The following is a 17,847-nucleotide window of genomic DNA, read 5'->3' on the forward strand; positions in this document are numbered from 1 at the left end:
TTTTCTCTCTCTTTTTGTATTTATTTTTATTATTTCAATTTTGTCAGAACCTCTGATTTTATAAGCAAAAGTGTAATGCAATATTGTAATTAATCGATCAGTTTTAGCAGTTGAAAAATGTACGCTCCATATACTTGATAAAAAAGAGGGTACTGAGAATAATGCGAATTGGTCCCAAGGATCCAAGTTTTTGACTGAGTTCACACAATTTAAAATTTACGAGTTTATCGATCATAATTTCCCTTGTCTTTGCGATTCATAAAACTTATTCGACATTTCGTCGCTGCATGAAACACACGTGTAAGCCAAGGCTGTAATCGGCTTTACATCACCAATCACTTATTGAAAGGCTATGGAAAGGATTTTGCTAGAATTACATATCTTATTAAAAAAAAAATGTTTTTCCGTAAGAATTCATCATGTTATAAACATGCAAGTTGCCACCAATAATTTTACACATTTAACTGACCTCTCGTATTTATACCGTTCTTTCTCAACACTTAATAATTTGACGTGCAATCGAACATACGAAACATTACGTATTATTACATGTGTACATTGTTAATAATAATTATTAATGGTAACGCACACGTATGATTAAGCTGCATTGTCACGAAAGAGCTAGTGCGAGCAAAGGATGACTAACGGATTGTACGTAGTTACGGATAGACGTACCGCATATAAATGGCAATTGGAAGCGATCGTTTGCCGGCACAATGGCACACGTGTACAATGTGTTTTCGAAATAATGGAACCGCCGGATAATCACGTGCACGACTCAAGCACGGTCTACTGTCGTCTCTCCGGCCATATTGCTCCGCGCGCTAAATCATATTAGGTTTATTGTCGCGACATGATCGATGAACGACGTCATCCGGCGATTACGCAGATTACGTCGAGGATATCTCTATATTTGCTCACATGCGATCGCGTAGCCGTAGGTGAAATCTACATTCGGCTGCCCCACCCTGTGGATTCCGAATCCGGCCCTCGCGTGAAGGTGAATCCTGTGGATCGCGTCCCTTCCAGGCGGACCCTCTTGAAAATTCGCCGTCGTCTTTTGTGTTTGCCGCGACGTCGAGAGAGCTACCTTCGACGAGGACATTTGTTATTGGCTCGGATGATCGATCGCCTCTCCTCGATAATAGTCCGTTTACGTTAAAAGCGAAAGGAAAATGGCTTTGCGGGGTCACGGCGAATCGGACATTGGACATCACCGGATTTAGCTTGCAAGGTCTTAATAAATTAATACGATCGATTTGCGAGAGTTACCTCAATTATAAATATTAAGTTAACGTAATAATAACTTTGACAGATTTATGGGCAATTGCTGCACGTGGCACAAGACGATTAATAAATGACTGCGTTTGTTGGTCTCTTAACTTTTTTTTTTCACGCGAACGAACACTCTGCTCTTCGAGTATTATTAAACAATAATAAATTACACAATAAATAAACGTTTAATTTTTTTTAAATGTAATTTGATTTCAAGTATTCCGTTTTAGCCTTATAAAATACAAATATGATTAAGTAGTACGATTATCGCACCGCGGAGAACTTGTAATTAAAAGAAATTTGTCGAGTGCTAATTTTGTTGAACATAAATTAAATTTAACCAAGTCGGACAAGCTCGTGGTCGTAACGAGCAACATGTTTGCGGGAATTGCGAGTATCCATCTCGAGCGATCCCCAGCTAACTTTCCACCCTGTTAAGTGTCTCGTCTCCGAGACGCAATCTCCCCATTTCTTATTCTCTTTTTCGTGGTTTAGCCGGTCGCGCGGGCGAGCAAGTTGTTATGCCCGAGGAAACGGAGGGCCCTTCTTAAAAGAGGGGCAGCTGGTATCGGGAGTTTAATATTCTCGTGGAAGCGTCTCGCCCCTCTTTCACGACGGGGTGGCTTTTCGTACTCCGTTCGGATCCTTCCATTCCCCGCGAATCCCGCGCCGCCGTGTTCCTCGCGGCTGGCTCCGAATTTTAATAACTCCGGGAATGCTCAGAATCCAATAATGTCCTCTCCGCTGTTTCTCTCTCTCTCTCTCTCTTTTTCCCCCTCTCCCTCTCTCATTGTAGATACGTAGTGTCGCACACATGTGCGTCGTTCGTTCGCTTATGCGGCTTACATACGGAAGAGCGCAGCTCGCGCGGCCATCCGCCTTATCCATCCCTGAAATTCCACCCCCTCCTTACGGACTCGCGACCCCGCGTGTCCTGCCTGACCCTCTCCCAGCTACCCATCGGCGGCGCTCCTGGAAATCTCATATTCCGGAATGACGACGCGAATTTAACTCCCCCGTCCCTTCTCTGGTGCGGTGTCCTGTCGGGAATATATTCCTACCTCCACCCTCGAAATATCCTGCATATACCCGCGGCAAGTCGATTATGAATACGTACGCCTTCGTGCCCCGACGACGTACGTAACCGGAGACGTAAAGTTTTATGAAAAGTCGAGAGGGAGCCCCGAGAGTTGAAATTATAATGGAAATGGATGGTCGCTTAGCATTATTATACTTTTTTTTTTCTTCCAAGGCAAAACAAAATGTAAAGACGTTATGACTACTTCAACTGTGATGTTGCTAAAATAGATACTTAATTGAATTCGAGAATTTAATCCGTTAAATATGTGTAACATGCAGTAAAATTCTGAATCGAAACGGAGCATATTTATTCTAGAGATTTGAGAAAACTTTTTTTAGGAAATATGAATACTCTCGTTATCCTCTGCAAAATGATGCACCGAATGACGAAAGGAACGTAGAGATGCGCAAGAAATAGATTTCAAAGTTCCGAATATAATCGAGTTTTTCGATTACTCTCTCCGCGTAATTTCTACGGTAAATATAAATATCTACTTTTTACAATCTACTAAAACGGGTTTAAAACGGGATATTACACAGCACTTTCACATTACTAACTTTTCAATCGACTACCTTTAATTCTGGCCAATCTCTCTTTCCTTTCGTGAATTTCTAGAATGCTCCAACCACTTCTCCGGTAAGATCCATCTGAGATTTCCGAGTATACCTGCGGCAATGGATTTTCGCGACCGCGAGTTCGCATCGTAGTATGTGCGTCGTCGTCGCGACGTATAGGGATGCTTTTCGATGTCGCGGAACGAGAATGGTGAATCGAGATCGAGGGTAAGAAGCAAACTCCCAGCGCCGGTAATGGTCGGGGAACGGCTGAAGGGATGAGCTTCGAGGAATAAGGTAAGGATAATCGAAGCAATCGAACGGCGGCGGTGCCGTTCGTGGGAGTCGAGGGCGTTGGGCCGCGAAATGAATTCCACCCCTCGACGGAGGGTGGAAAAAAGGGGCATTCGCGTCGCGCCGCTCTCGCATACTGGAACCATACCAGCTGCACGTATACATGGGCGAGCAGCGCACACCACTATCGTCGCCGTACAAGACGGCCGGGGCTGCTGGGAGAATGATAACGCCGCGTTAGAACGAAGATTTGTGAATACATTAGAGAAAATGCGTGGGATCCTTGGGGAGGGCGCGCGAACGGGAGGACTCTGAGGAATGGCGGGGTGGTTCGTTGCCGGAGGAAAACGCTCGGGAATCCTCCTCCGCGCCCGCTCGAGTATTTATCTTCCACCGATCGCGCTGGGGTCGCGTCCCTGGAAAGTCAACGAACCTTCTTCTCTCTCTCTCTCTCTCTCTCTCTCTCTCCTCCTCTCTCTCCCTCCCTCCCTTCCTCTCGCGGCTCCAGAATTGCGAGCAATGTAATTTTTTTTTGTCAACGACTTCTCGCTCTCGGGCTTTCCCGCGGGATTTTGTGCATCTTCAGTTTCTCCGTCGCGCTTTTCTATTGAATGCTTTTGTGATCTGGCGCAAATCTTGGTTTTTTTCTTATCTTAACGACTTGGACAATTTATTGCGTTTCTTCAACTAACAGTTCAATGATATCAGTTTTAATATGCTTAATGATCCGATAAAACTTTTTTTAACGCACGTCTAATGGCAATTAAAAACTACTCTATTTAGTTAAAAATTTGTCAATCGTAGAACAATTTAATGCCACTGGAGGATAAAATCTATGTATATACAATTATATATTCTCTCGAGATTCTCTTATTGTCATTGACCCTTAACAGCAACAAAGGCTCATTCGCTCTCGTCCGATAAGAGGTCTCGATTAACCGCGCCAGAGTTCCCGTCCGCTCTGCGTGAATTATCGTTCGCGTAATCAACGATCGGTGCGCTTAAAGAGCACCAAATCTCGCGACAGTGATAAAAAGAGCCGTTGGTATTACGAAGGTGGAGACACCGTTTCGGGCCGCGCGCGTGTTCCTTCTCTCGCCCTCCGCTCCGATCCGCCCGTCGGTCCTCTCCTCTCGCTCGTTCACTCTCCCGGCGAGAGACTGATGGCGGTTTATATTACGCGGATTCATATTACCACCAATTAAACTCCTATACTACCTCGGGCCCGTGGTGTTCATACGTTATACTGGGGGATGCGAGACGTTGGTACCTGGTGCACGGCTATATATGCGACCACGAGATCTTATATAGGGTGGTCCAGGGTTACGAACTTGCGCGAATCGAATAGATGACGATGGATGAGATAGTTATCGTCATATGCTCGTTACAATTGATCGCGATCTTTATAGCATCAGCGAGCAAAGGCCTTGCGTATCGTTGTTAACGTTACTACTTCATTTTCGGACAGTGATATGTTAAGAGCGAATTATTTGTTAAAAAATAATTGTCTCTCCCGTTATATCGATCGAATAAAGTAAATTTGAGAGCGGCATTTATCATAATTATGTAAGAAGATCCTGATCGCGGGAGTTGAGATTTCTTTGTACCGATTTCGGTCTCTCTTCTCCTGAAGCATCGACTTTCTGATTAACAACGTGCCAAGCATTTCCACTTCATCATGACGGCCGTTATCGCGCCTTAAGGATAACATTTGCTCCTTCGTAAACGACTCGATGACCTTTGCGTGCAACGGTCTGTCTTGCGAAAAGTCCCTGGGCGAGGTGACTCGCAATTAGAGGTAAAAGTCATGATGCCCGGAACGGAGCGGAGCAGGAGACTCCGGAGCGATTGGTGGGGCGGAATCACGGTGAAATTAATGACGATTTCGAGTCTTTGGTATCTGCGAGTGATCCTCGGTGTGGTGCAAGGATGAAAGATCGCGAAAGATCAAGGCTACGTCAAAGACTGACTTCATTTCGTTCTGGGTCAAGTAAGTTCGAAGGTTGACGTGAGTCAAGTTGCGATTACTTACCACGCGATTGACACATTAATTCGACATAAACTGCTGTAGAATCTCTCTTTCCATTTCTGTGTATTTATTATAAAATTTATAAAAAACTTTTGTTATAAACGATATGTTTATCTAATCAATCATTTAGAGGAGATCTATCTTTTAATATGTGCAAAAAGATAATTTTTCAACTGATAAAGAATTCAATTTTTAAAAAGGTAAATTTAAAAATTCAATTTTGTGAAATCTTGTGTGTGCACAAGATTATATGTATATAAAAAAGAGAAGAGTGCTTACATTCAAATTAAAATCATTGTACTCTTTCATTATACCAATGGAAATAGAGATAATATTAAATCACTCTCGGATAATTGCCGGATAATTTTGGCGAACTGTGAACGAGAATCGATACACACCTGAAATGAATGGCGATTTTCTCCTGGCACACCCGGTATGCACGAATGCAGGGATACCTCCGCGAGAGAGGAGACATTAATATTAAGCGTCCCCACTCGAGCCGCAGGAAGATCGCCGATAAGGTTTTTATAGTGCGGCCGGGTGGCAGACTCGTGCACTGCCAAATCACGCGTTCTCCACCTCGTATCGAAATTCAGCGACGTGCTTGGAACTATCACCAAGATTTAAACAGAGAATATCACTTTTAAGCAATGCGCGAAAAAATACCGAGGAGGGGAGCAGCTTAATATCGGATATTTATATAATGTATCGAACTTATGATATTTTATAGTATAATATATCATAAATTCTTTTACGTTGGATTGCATGGCATGAATACGTTTCTCTCTAGTTAGTTGTTTTAGGATCTAATGTTTATCGTGACGCACTGAAAATACAGTCGATCGCGCACATCGGATTAGTTATTAAAAACAAGTAATGTCAAACGAGTCGTTATGTCGCGCCACGCTTCTTCATGCTGATTCAGCGAGGACGCACGTGCACAAGTGTCGTCCCTTTGGACGTTTGTTGCGTAGTATTGCCTTAAATGCGAGATTGAAATGTACCGGGTAAAAATTATATTTTATAAAACGTATGCGGGTTGCTTCATTGAGAGTCTTTGATGATCCGGGTCCATGTTATTAATAATTCATGTTCGAATTGATAATGGTAATTTTGATGAAGAAATTACATATGATATCCGATTTTTCAAAATTCGCGGACGTTTTTGCGATTTGTCATTTATGCAAATCTCGTTATTGCGGTGTCTCCTCGTGGAACGCGAATATATTTTAAAAGTTTAGTCGGATGTATAAAACGAATCTTTGCGATCCCCACGTGGGGATCCGAACGATATTCTTCGTAATGACCTCTGTCTAAAATTAGCAAATTAGACACAATAGACTGGGCTAGGACGAGTCATCAATTTCGTGGACTCCAGGACGGCACCTAAGACAGTGAAGCCCTCTACCCGGATTCCTAGAACTCATTTCAATGCCTCGGTATAATTCCGTGCCGACTGGCTGGCGACTCGTTTGACGCGGTGCATTCGAAATTTTCGAGATTACGCGCGAGTTAAAGGGACCGCGACTGACCGCGAGCTCCAATTACATTATGTACGAATGCGTAAAAAATTACTTTTTCGCATAAAGAATATCAATAAATTAAATTAAAATTGAAGTTAATGAGAATCTTTACTTTAGGAAATATGTGAGATAATTATTGCACCCACATACGTCCAGTCATAAAAGGAAAATATTGTCGAATAAATGAGATTTTTCTTGGTATTCATCGGAGTACGGCCGTCTTAATTGTCTCATAAATATTTGTTCATTGTACGATCGTGAGGATGAATGCAAGCACAACATTCGATCGGCGATGCGCCAGTTAGCAAGCGGATGGCAATGACTGGGTGATGGCGGGAATTCAGTGCCGGTTAGCCCGAAGCTCCTCCGGGATTGAAAGTTCACTGGCATTGGGATTATCGTGAGGGCAACGATACGTGCGAATCACGTCGCGAGTCACGGCCCCTTTCGTGACCGACGCTCGTGAATGCCGATGGGCGTATTCGTGTGTACGTCAGAAAGGAAGGATCGATCCTGAGGATCGAGGAGCCGGGGCAGTCCGTACGGAGGCAGCGCGGTAGCGGTTTTCTCTCCTGTGGCGATTAACATGCCATTATGACGAAACCTCACATTAAATACCGGTTGCGAGGGAATTAAATAATGATTGAAAGGCGCGTTTATTATCGTCCCGCGAAAGTGAAGAATCACGGTCTAGAATTCTGTCAATCCAGCGGTACTCCATCCTCCCCGTCCGTCGAGGAAAGAGAACGCAGGATGCTTTGCCGAATGGCATCGTTAAAATCCCCAAAGTCCCGTTGCACTCGCCAAACATAATGGGCCTTTGAATTTACGTAATTGTTTGCCCTCAATGAAATTTAAATGACAAAAGGTATTTAACGTAATGCATCGTAATTTTATTCAGCTTATGAAAAATTATAAATGTAGGATTAAAAATGTAGGATAATCTGGGGAATACTCTGTCATGTTCAACAATATTAAATTGTGTAATACTTTGTACTGTTAGCTTGATTATTATCATTATACAATATACTTGGTCTATCATTATTACCAAGTGTTGAGTAGTAACATGCGTGAAAACGGATGATAATATTGTTAATGCTAGTATAAAAATTCTGCTATGCATTTCAATAAAAATGAGGTATCTCATCGTATCTTTTATGACGAGAATATTCATTTAAATGATCGCTTTTTCTTTTTCTCTCCCAACTATAGAATGACGAACCGAAACTCGCATCTTACGTAGGAAGAAGAAGGACTGTAACTTTTAATTCGTCTGCCAAGTTTCCTCGGCCGCAAGCTCAACGGCCGTGGCTTGTTTAGCTTTCGCGGAGACCAGGGCGAGATAAATAAGAAGACGAAGTGTCGGCGAGAGAGGAAAAAGAAAAGAAAGCAGGGGATGGTAGAGGAGAACTGTGTAGAGAAGGAAGGGGACAGCAAGTGCCCCCTTTGTAGTCGGTGGGTGATAATTTTTAATCAGTGCGTCGTAGCTCTGCCATGAAGGAACCCGCTCCTTTGTGCTCCTTTCGCGAGGAACCAAGCATGAAAGGGAAGATATTGACCGAGGATCGCAAGGCGGAAGGACAATAGTTTCGGGATAATTGGAAGAGGTTGGGGGTTCTGGATCGGCGAGCACATAATCGCGTAACCCTGATTTTCAATAGGATCTTTTTGCGCGGGTCCAGGGACCGTTCTTCTTTCGCCGCATTATCGGCAGCAGAAGATTGTATCATAATGAAGAAGTGTTTCTTTTAAATGCATTCATGTTCGTCCCGGCGTATATCGTAACAAGAATAACTTTTATAAATTTTGTTTAAAATTCTGTTTGCGTTCAAGTTAATTTTTTTTTTCATTTCTCGACTAATTACTCATGATAAAATTCGCGCTTAGATTTACAGGATTATTATATTACAATATTATGTCCTGCGTGATCGAAGAGTCGAAATCAAACTTTCTCAAAGGGTAAAAAATACAGTCTTTCAACGACCGTTGTCATATAGGCTCCAAACGTTCAAAAATTCTTAGAACTATGAAAATATGGTAATTTGAGAGAATATTTCCTAGCAATTTATTCATATTTGCTTGCGAAATAGGATTATCAATTTGGTAAGCTCAGAGATATTTTTGTGACAAATACATTTCACGTTCAAGGAAAGACAAATTGCACTAAACGATTGCCCTAATAACGTCTTGATAGAGATATAGAATGAATGACATCGCTCGTATACTGCCTGAATACACTTTTTATTCTCGCATGGCGTAGACCGACGGTTAATGAAGTTAACAGAACGAGCGACTCGCGTGCAGGAAATGGTTCTTCATTGAATTAATAAATCATACCGCGGCGTATTCACGGGCGTAATCGAAGGCTCATGATTTTCGAAACTATCCACAGTCAACGCTCCAATTAAATCCACAGAGAGTAATTTTCTCGAATTAGCGCAACTATTTCTTTGCGCGGCACACTATTGTCGAACGTTAGGTTTGATGAGCCGTGCAAACCGCGGTGACGGCGATTATCGATGTTTTCCGAAAACGGTCGGTGTTCATGCCTCGTTCGTATCCATCACTGGATGGGGAGTCCTATATATGGCGTGGGTGAGGAACCAGGTATACGAGTTTGCGTATAAAGGGAATACATCGGCGGTATGTTAGGGCGAGAGGGGGCCAGAGAGGGAAGGGAAGAGGGAGCAGCGGCGCATTCCAAGCCCATTCAGACGGCTATGCTCGACGTTGTCAGACATGCTCACAGACAGACGGTCAGACGCCCGGACGAACCTTTTCTCAATCAGGCCAATGCATTTTAAGTTAATTGTCCCGCGCTCTCGGTATCCCGTCGTTATTCTTTGTCTCGTCTTGTTAAAACACGAGAATGAAACAATAGTCGTAGGAAGAGGCAGGATAGTTTGCGGTTGGATTCGATTTTCTTTCGAAGTCTCTGAAAAAAACCTGCTGAAGAAGAAATCCGCGCCCTTTGCGTTTCAGATGAAAAGCGATTTTTTTTTATATCAGATTTTTTTTAAACCATAAAAAGGAAAACGGGGAAGAAAAAGAAAAGAGACGAACCTTAATACGGCAATGCTCTTTCTGCCACGATAATATAGGTACATTGTCATCAATTAGCTTCTAAATTTGTCTTAACGGTCCCACTTGAATTTCTATTAAGGCAAAATTAGATTCCAATACGTTATTGGACACGCTGTAATCGCGGAAGCTCGAGAATGTAATTCGTTCTCATCATGTACACTATGCAATAACTCATGACAACCTAATTGCAATAACGGCAATTATTGTGAATGAAAAGTAAGGTTCGTGATAGCTTCGTGATTGGTAGTAGAGGTACACATCAAGCGTAATATTTCAACATTTTTCAAAAGTGCTTCACGAGTTTAGGCTATATGAGAAAGTCAAACCTTTCGCAAAGCAACAATTTAAACTAGAAGCTATATGAGCATGTATGAACTGTTCGCATATATAAAATATTTAAGATAAGCAGTGAGATTTTTTGTTTCAAGTTATCATCTGCGAAAATTCTTTTAATAAAACCTTACACTCTTGGATGAAGGTCTCACTTGCCGATACTAATTTTAAATTATATTTTTAATATCGAGAATCTTTATTACTTTCTTTCTAAAAACCATAATCTTTTTTTTTCCTTTATAACTGACTCATACGAAAGAGTTTTACGTTAATAAACAATATGGATCTAATTTAACTCGTGATGTCTTCAGCGGATTAACCCTCGTCGTTACATCGCGAGAGACCTTCGTGATATTAGATCCGACGAAGGAAAGATTTAACAAGAAAGAGGGAGGTGGGGGGGGGGAGTGGGGGAGAACGGATCAAAGGTAGAGATGGACCAGACGTCTCTCTCGCATACCACCAATATCCTCGCGCGAAGTCCTTAGTGGCTCCGTTGGACGGCCACGGCGATGACGCGACACTACCGGAGTTAAGTGGCGAAACGCGCGGGCAAAAAGCCGTATGAAAAACCGAGGGCGAAGCGGCTGAAACAAAGGAGGTGCGGAGGTGTGACGAAACGATGAGGGAGAAAGGAGGAGAAAGAGAGTAGGAGGTGAGACGGCGAGATCTCAGGCTGCCAACCACGTCCCCTCTCTCTCTCTCTCTCTCTCTCTCTCTCTCTCTCTCTCTCTCTCTCGTCCTCGTCCCTTCAACCGTTCGTGAAAACGACGATCCTTCAAAAAATTCATTCCCGCCGCGCGATCGTCGCATCGAGCCCCTTCTTTCTCGATGCGATTTCCTACCTAATGATCTCGAGGCACCCTCAAGACGACGACGACAACGACGACAACGACGATAACGATGCGAGAAAAACAGGTTCCGCTGCTAGCGGAAAAGCTCGTGTCGATCGTTCTCTTTTCCTTTAAATTTGATTGCGATGAGGAGCATCGCCCGACAACGATCGGATGCGATTTTTGATCTCCCTCTTTTCAATACAACTCAAGTATTGTCTCTATTTTCTTTACACTGATGTACGATCGCACTAACGATGCCCAGATATTTGGACCAATTGTGCAATACAAAATATAGATGAAGATTTTCGATCTTACCTAATTAGATATGGAAAAAAAAAAGAAAAATGTTTTGTATGTGTAAACGTTCATTGATCGTGCGAGGGAGTTTGATCAGAACCGGCGAAGATTATTGGAGCGGTCTCTGACGTGGGTCGAGATAAAAATTATTTTTCGCCTTGATTGAGATCTCCTGGGAGCTGGTCCGTGAGGTCGTGATACGTGCGTGTGCGCCGCCGCGATACAGCATCCCTGCCCTATGAAATATCAATGGCTTATTACTAATGTAATCTTTCGCTCAATACTCGATGATTGCTCGACACACAGATCCTGTTATATCCTGTCCGTTAGACTCGCTCTAAGATCTATGAATGTTTCGCCCGCGTATCTGTAGTCTTGTTAATCAAAGCTGACGATTCTACCGCATTAGAGTAAAGAAGAGTAATGAAGCTGTCGAAATAACTCGATTGAATATCGATATAAAAATAATTGTCAGTATTAAAAACCTCTCTCAAGTGAGAAGTGACTTTAATAAATAATATTTATTAATTTAAAACGGGAAAGGAGTGTAGTAAATGATAAATTAATTTCATTTTATCCATTGATGTAACATGCACGAGTACAATATTAAATTGAATATCTACTGAATGCAACAATGTGAATCCTGTATAAAAGAGTTCCAAGGAAAACGCGAATAGATCTCGAGCGTCGCAGAGATGCGAGCCACCGAAGGAGAATCTAAATTCCCAGACACTGGACGAGTAAATGTGTGCGAACGTGATACGAACGGGGACGAGGAGAATGACACGGATGGCTTCGTGTACGAGGGTGAAAAAAAGTAATCGAAATAAATCCAAGAGACCAGAGTCGCGAGCAGACTTGCATGCCAAGCGGCCATTTTTAAAACTCCACCGGGAAAATAAGAAAAACTCATCAAGTAGGGATGATTGCCGTTCCATCCACCCCCGACAGCGAGCCACTGGCAGCGAGACCCTCTTCACCCTCGGGAACCACCTCCAGGTCTTATAATACTACCACCACTACTCCCTGGCTATAATCTAGGCTCCCTTATAGATCTCGAGGAATTCGCCTACGGGTTATTGTCCAAGTATCTGCGTACGCGGCTACGTTCAATAATCGAAGAATACTGAGGATATTAAAGATATTCCGGACGTCGTGTTACAATCTTTTCTCGAGAAATTTGAGGGATTGTTGCCAGAAAGTTTGCAACAAGCATTCTTCTTCGTTATTATGACTTATTGAAACAATATCGATTCTGACGCGTTTGTTATTACAGTACGACAGTTTATACGATTAACGCGATTATTATACGTTAATATCTCCATTCTAAATCTTTGTCTACATCTCTGCACTTCTTTTCTGTTAAATTATGCAATATGCGATTGTTATTTCCTATTTTTCACCGTGTAACCGCATTCTCAACAATTAGACGTATCTTGATATTTTTCTAAATGGTCCTGGTTTTCCTAAATTTTACTTTTATGAAAATGACACATTGTTCATATCCAATAAAAAACGAATTAATATTGTTAGGATTGCAACGACATATTTCTGCACTTGTTTCCACAAAATACGTTGTCCTTGTTTCTGGTAGTTTCGCACATGCGCTCAGAGCGATAGCTCATTTCTACGTGACTTTCGGTAGAATCCGTAGAATTTTCTGCGACGATCAAGGAATATTTTTATGAGCACGGCGTCGGTACATATACGCGAATGTATCTGTGTATGTGTATATATGTATACATACATACATACACATATATGTATATATTTCTCATGTAATACGACACGGCGCGGCGGCGGCGGCGGCGGCGGCGGCGGTACACGACCTCGATACGAGCTAATTTCGAATTCGAGCCCCTTCCCTCTGTCGTCCTACCTGAGTGGTGCGCCGTAGCTCGGTCTCGGAGAAAAATCTCATTTTCTTCGCCCTAAGGGCTCCCCCAAGAGCCACCGTCTCGCACGACCCTGCGCGAGCGCGCCCGCGAGCCCGGCCAATATTTGCCTAAGGAAATTCAGAAAAGTTTACACACGAGCCCCGGAGCCGGGCTGCCTTCCAAGACGGGGTTTTTCTTCAAGTCAATTTTCTTTCTCCACGACCCTCGCATCCTCCTCCTCCGCGCGCCAGCCTGCGAGAGACGCCGCCCTCCTTAATAATATCCTCGCGCGAGGAGATAGCGAGAGAAGGCTACGCGAAACGCAAACGCGCGTAAGAAATTGATCGCGAGATACATTACCTTCCATTACGGCGAGTACACAGTATCTCTCGCGGGCGATACGGAGTATCGTGTGGATCTGCCAGAGAATATTTTCTGAGCAGATTCCTTGGCAGATTTGAAGACGACTCGCGTCCAACGGTACTTGATCCCACGGCAGGCGTGGAAACTTTGCGTGAATTAGCGTTTCGACGAATACAAAGATTTATTCGATTTATCGATCCTCGCTCGAGTTTAATTTCGTTCTCTTAGCATACTGCGGATCCTTCTACTCATTAGATTTGAGTAGAACAGACATGTGGTGGAACGTGTCGTCAATTTCCATCCGCGTGACGTCTCGTATAAGCGGGAGGACACTGAAATCATCGCAATTTCAATCGTACTCTCCGCACTGGATACATTCCCTCTATCTTGCTCCGATCAATATGTAGCTGCTAAACCCAATACGGTCTCTCGCAATAAAACGGAATCGTTAAAGGCAATAGTTTAGGAAACGGGGTACGTGTTGTCGTGTCAGGAGTCTTATCGCGTGAAGCGTCTTCGTGCCCGCGCGGGGCCAAGTGAGACGTCCCTTTTTCGGAAGAGCATCCTAGAGGATGCTCGTAAAAGCGGCACGTAAAAGCACCACCGATCCCCGCCGCGGCTCCTTCTGACATTTACGGGATAATCGCACGCGACGAAAGTCACCCGGTCCGCGTCCCGCCGCGAGTGCTTAACGCTGGTGTTCACGAGCACGGCGAAAATTCCTTTTCTCGTCCGTTGTCGTCGTCGTCGTCGTCATTGTCGACGGCAAAAAGCACAATTATTGCCGCATTACGTTCTCGGGGTCGTCGTGGTCGTCTCTCTCTCTCTCTCTCTCCCTCTTCTTTCTCTTTTTCACACGAGGCGATGCACCGCTTGCGCGCGTAAAAGCCACTCCGAAGCGTCTCCGCGTCGTTGAACGAACTCGAGAGTGACGATTGCGCGAGATAAACTCGCCTGTTTACGGCGTTTTACGGGTGTCCGTCTTACTTTGTGTATCTCACGCTCGGGATAGTAACGTTGAATCCTGTTTTATGCCGTCGGTACATCCGCGTCGTAATTGAAAAACAAACTCGGACGAACCTGTTTGTGTGTATTGCGTGTGTGCTTATCGTTCGAATTACAAATTATCATAGTGGTTATCGGGAAGTTTGTCGAAAGAAATTTTATGCCTCGATCTTTTCGCGGCCAAAAGATTCGGCCAAGAAGAGACGTCCGAGTAAGGAACGTTTCTTACTTGTGAATTTAGTGACGCAGGCCTATCCAGGCGGAACGAACGAATTTTTACAACTCTCGACATGTCGCGAACACCTTCCCCCGATTAAGAAAATTTCCTCGGGTTTGTCGAGGCACACGACAATGTCGCGAACGATAGCATCGAGCCAGATAAATCCCTTTTCTGGTCCACGATTCTCTATAGACTGGAAAAAGAAGTTTGCGTCAGTCCTCGTCCGAAGCAAGGACCTGGGGGGATTTGAATACGATCGATTCCCAATAAATAAGGATTCTCGTGATAATGGCGCCCGTTCCTCCACGTGGAAAGCCCGAACGAGGGCGGTGCGGCGGCGAGCACGGGCGGGGGTGGGAGGGTGGGCTTCCTATCTGTAAAAGATAACGAGACAGCCCTTGGCGGCGGTAGTTGGGTTGGGCTTCGTTAGACTCGTTCGTAGCTCCTCTCGGGGTTCTTCAACCTTGTTCCGTCGACTTGCATAAAAGCGACGATAGAAAGGGGGACCTCTACGCTTACTAAAACTTCTCAAATAATCTCTCTCTTCAAACGACATAGAAGTAATAGCATTACGTAGCACGTCGCTGTTAAACTCTCTGTGAGCTCTAGAAGAAAGGAGAGAAGAGAAACGAGACATTTTAATTTAATATTTTGCTAAAGATAGGATTAATACTCTTGCAGATTTTTATTTAATTTTAATTTAAAAAGATATTTGAATCTCTTTCTCTCTCTCTCTCTCTCTCTCTCTTTCTCGACAAAAGTACTTTTAATCGATTACTAAATTCTTCGCAATTTATTCCGTTCTGCTTTCGATGTAAAGTACACAACCTCATTTTAATTATTTGCGTTGAAAATTTCTTTGCGATATATTTAACAATTTTGGAAATTGTATTGCGAGTGATTATCCCGTCGAGTTAGAAGACGAGCGTTTATCGGAATGAAATCGTAATTGCAATGATGATGTCGAATGGCGCGCCCGGACGTAAATGCGACGACCCGAAATCAGGAATTCTCGGACAGTCGTCGTACGATCTGGCGCTGATTTATGACAAATAAGAGAACTCGGGCCAGGTACGCACGTTTCGAGCGGTATAACCAGGCGCGTACCAATAATGAATACGTATAAGGATGGGGGAGAGAAGGGGTCCCCCTCTCGAGGAAGGGAAAAGAAACCTGGATACACGAGTGAGTCGACTTATTTGAAATGTAAAGACGCGTCTCCTCTCTCTTTCTCTCTCTCTTTCCTTTACGCAATATCCCTTCTCTCCTTTTCTCGCTCTCCGTCTCTCTGATATTCCATCGGCTGCGATGTGTGCGCGTAGAGAATCGCGCGTTGCTAGCGCACACACTACGCTACGTAAAATTGTTTATACGTGCACCCGCCGCACGTCTGCGCGAGACGAATGCGTGCACGTAAATATGTATATATCGTACATGTCATGTAGATGCGACGGGAGTTATTTGGCTCGCTCGCTCCTGCGATCTGTGTTCTTCCTCCCTGTACGTATGCTCGCGATTCTCGTTACGCTCCAAGATACACTTCGCTCTTTTCACGTATATGTCATTTTTGTCCTTGTATAGCGTCACCCCGCCCTCGTATGTTATCAAAGGATCCCTGAACGTACGAGTTCCCCGGGTGTCACTCAATTTATTTCATTCGTGATTTAATTTCCAACATCCGAATAATGGATTCAGTCACGGCTCCGCAACGTGAATATTTGTTAAATTTAAACGAGGATCGACAACCTTTTTCACTTTGGGCAGCTTTTGATTCCGCCTGAAACGTCCGAGTGAAAACGCTCGAGCGGTGAGCGCGCGGTTGTTTTCGGGTTGTACACCGCCTTGCCCGTGGCTCGCACCTGTGTGTACCAACACAGGGATGTATGCGTGGAGGGTATCCGTGAGTTCCATCGGGGATATACCTGGATGCATTCTTCACTCGGCGTGCACGCGGATTATCCGTAAAACGCCTCCTATTATGATTATCCGTACGTTGCACCGCGATCCAGATGTCTGTCCATGGCGTGGCACGTTCGATCGGGCAGATCTTCGTACGTGATCGGTAAGAGGGCAGTTTCTTTCCTACCCTTTGTGATCGCATTCGCGTTCGCGTGTGCAGCGATGCCGACGATTTCGGATCGTCGGACGCCCGACGCGACGCGACGCGACGGTCTGGATCGACACATTCGATTATTGCGGTAATAGACAGCGGTAAATCGCGAATAAACGGAATACCGATCGAGTTTAACGAGCGCTACGATGTCGCGCGATTCCTCGCGATCTTCAAGCGCTGCATATTTTATTGCGTTTTTACAGAAATCTCCTTGCCTCTTATATAGAAATAGTTTCAAAAATTGGCGATACCTTTCTTTAACAATGTGACGCGTCTGCGTTGGTTAAGTATTATTGATTGCGCGTCAGAGGATTCCTTTCTATATTAAACGTATTAAATATGCTAAACAAAACGAAAAGAGAACCGCGAAGACTCGTTATGAATACATGCATACCGATGCGTCTCTCATCCCGTGTGCAGTCGGATTATCCGTAAAATGCGTGCCATTACGATTATCTGTACGTGACACGTCCCGATCGAGCGGGTCGTCGTACGTGATCGGCAACGGAGGGGAATTTTCATCCTCCGTGCACGATTGCGTACGGTCGTTAGCAATCGTTGCACGATGACTATATGGATCAGCTTGCTCCGAGGCAAATTTCAAAGCAGATGAACGGGGATAAGTGAATACTTTAATATGAACATTATCCTCTTTTTCTTTTCTGGTTTGATCCGGGAGAATTGATCATTACAAGCTGAAATTACTAAATTGACGCACGACCACATTTTCTTATTACAATCATATAAAAATAAAACGACGAGAAAAAACAGCAAATTACAATCTCGGGATTGACATCTTTTTTTCTTTTCGTGTAATTAAAACATTGCTTCAATGTTTCAATTACAATAATTATAATGATTTTTGATAACAGGTAATTGACAAAAGAATATTCATAAATTTTTATAATATCTTTATTAATGTGTGCAATTGTCGGTACAGATTAATTAATGATCATTGTAAAT

The 17,847-nt window shown here is 43.7% G+C and overlaps 2 protein-coding genes across 8 annotated transcripts in view; one reads left to right on the forward strand and one right to left on the reverse strand.

Moving 5' to 3' along the window:
• LOC120358154 overlaps nt 1–8,793 on the forward strand; it is a 67,064-nt gene extending 58,271 nt beyond the window's left edge. The window contains exon 4 of the mRNA XM_039451064.1: nt 7,969–8,793. Within this exon, the coding sequence (XP_039306998.1) occupies nt 7,969–7,973 (5 nt within the window). The 3' untranslated portion in view covers nt 7,974–8,793. The remainder of the gene's footprint in view (nt 1–7,968) is intronic.
• Nucleotides 1–17,847, reverse strand: part of LOC105196638 (zinc finger homeobox protein 4) — a 233,682-nt gene that overhangs the window by 34,213 nt on the left and 181,622 nt on the right. The window lies entirely within an intron of this gene.

This window comes from Solenopsis invicta, chromosome 6 (assembly GCF_016802725.1).
Source record: "Solenopsis invicta isolate M01_SB chromosome 6, UNIL_Sinv_3.0, whole genome shotgun sequence".
NCBI classification, from domain to species: domain Eukaryota; kingdom Metazoa; phylum Arthropoda; class Insecta; order Hymenoptera; family Formicidae; genus Solenopsis; species Solenopsis invicta.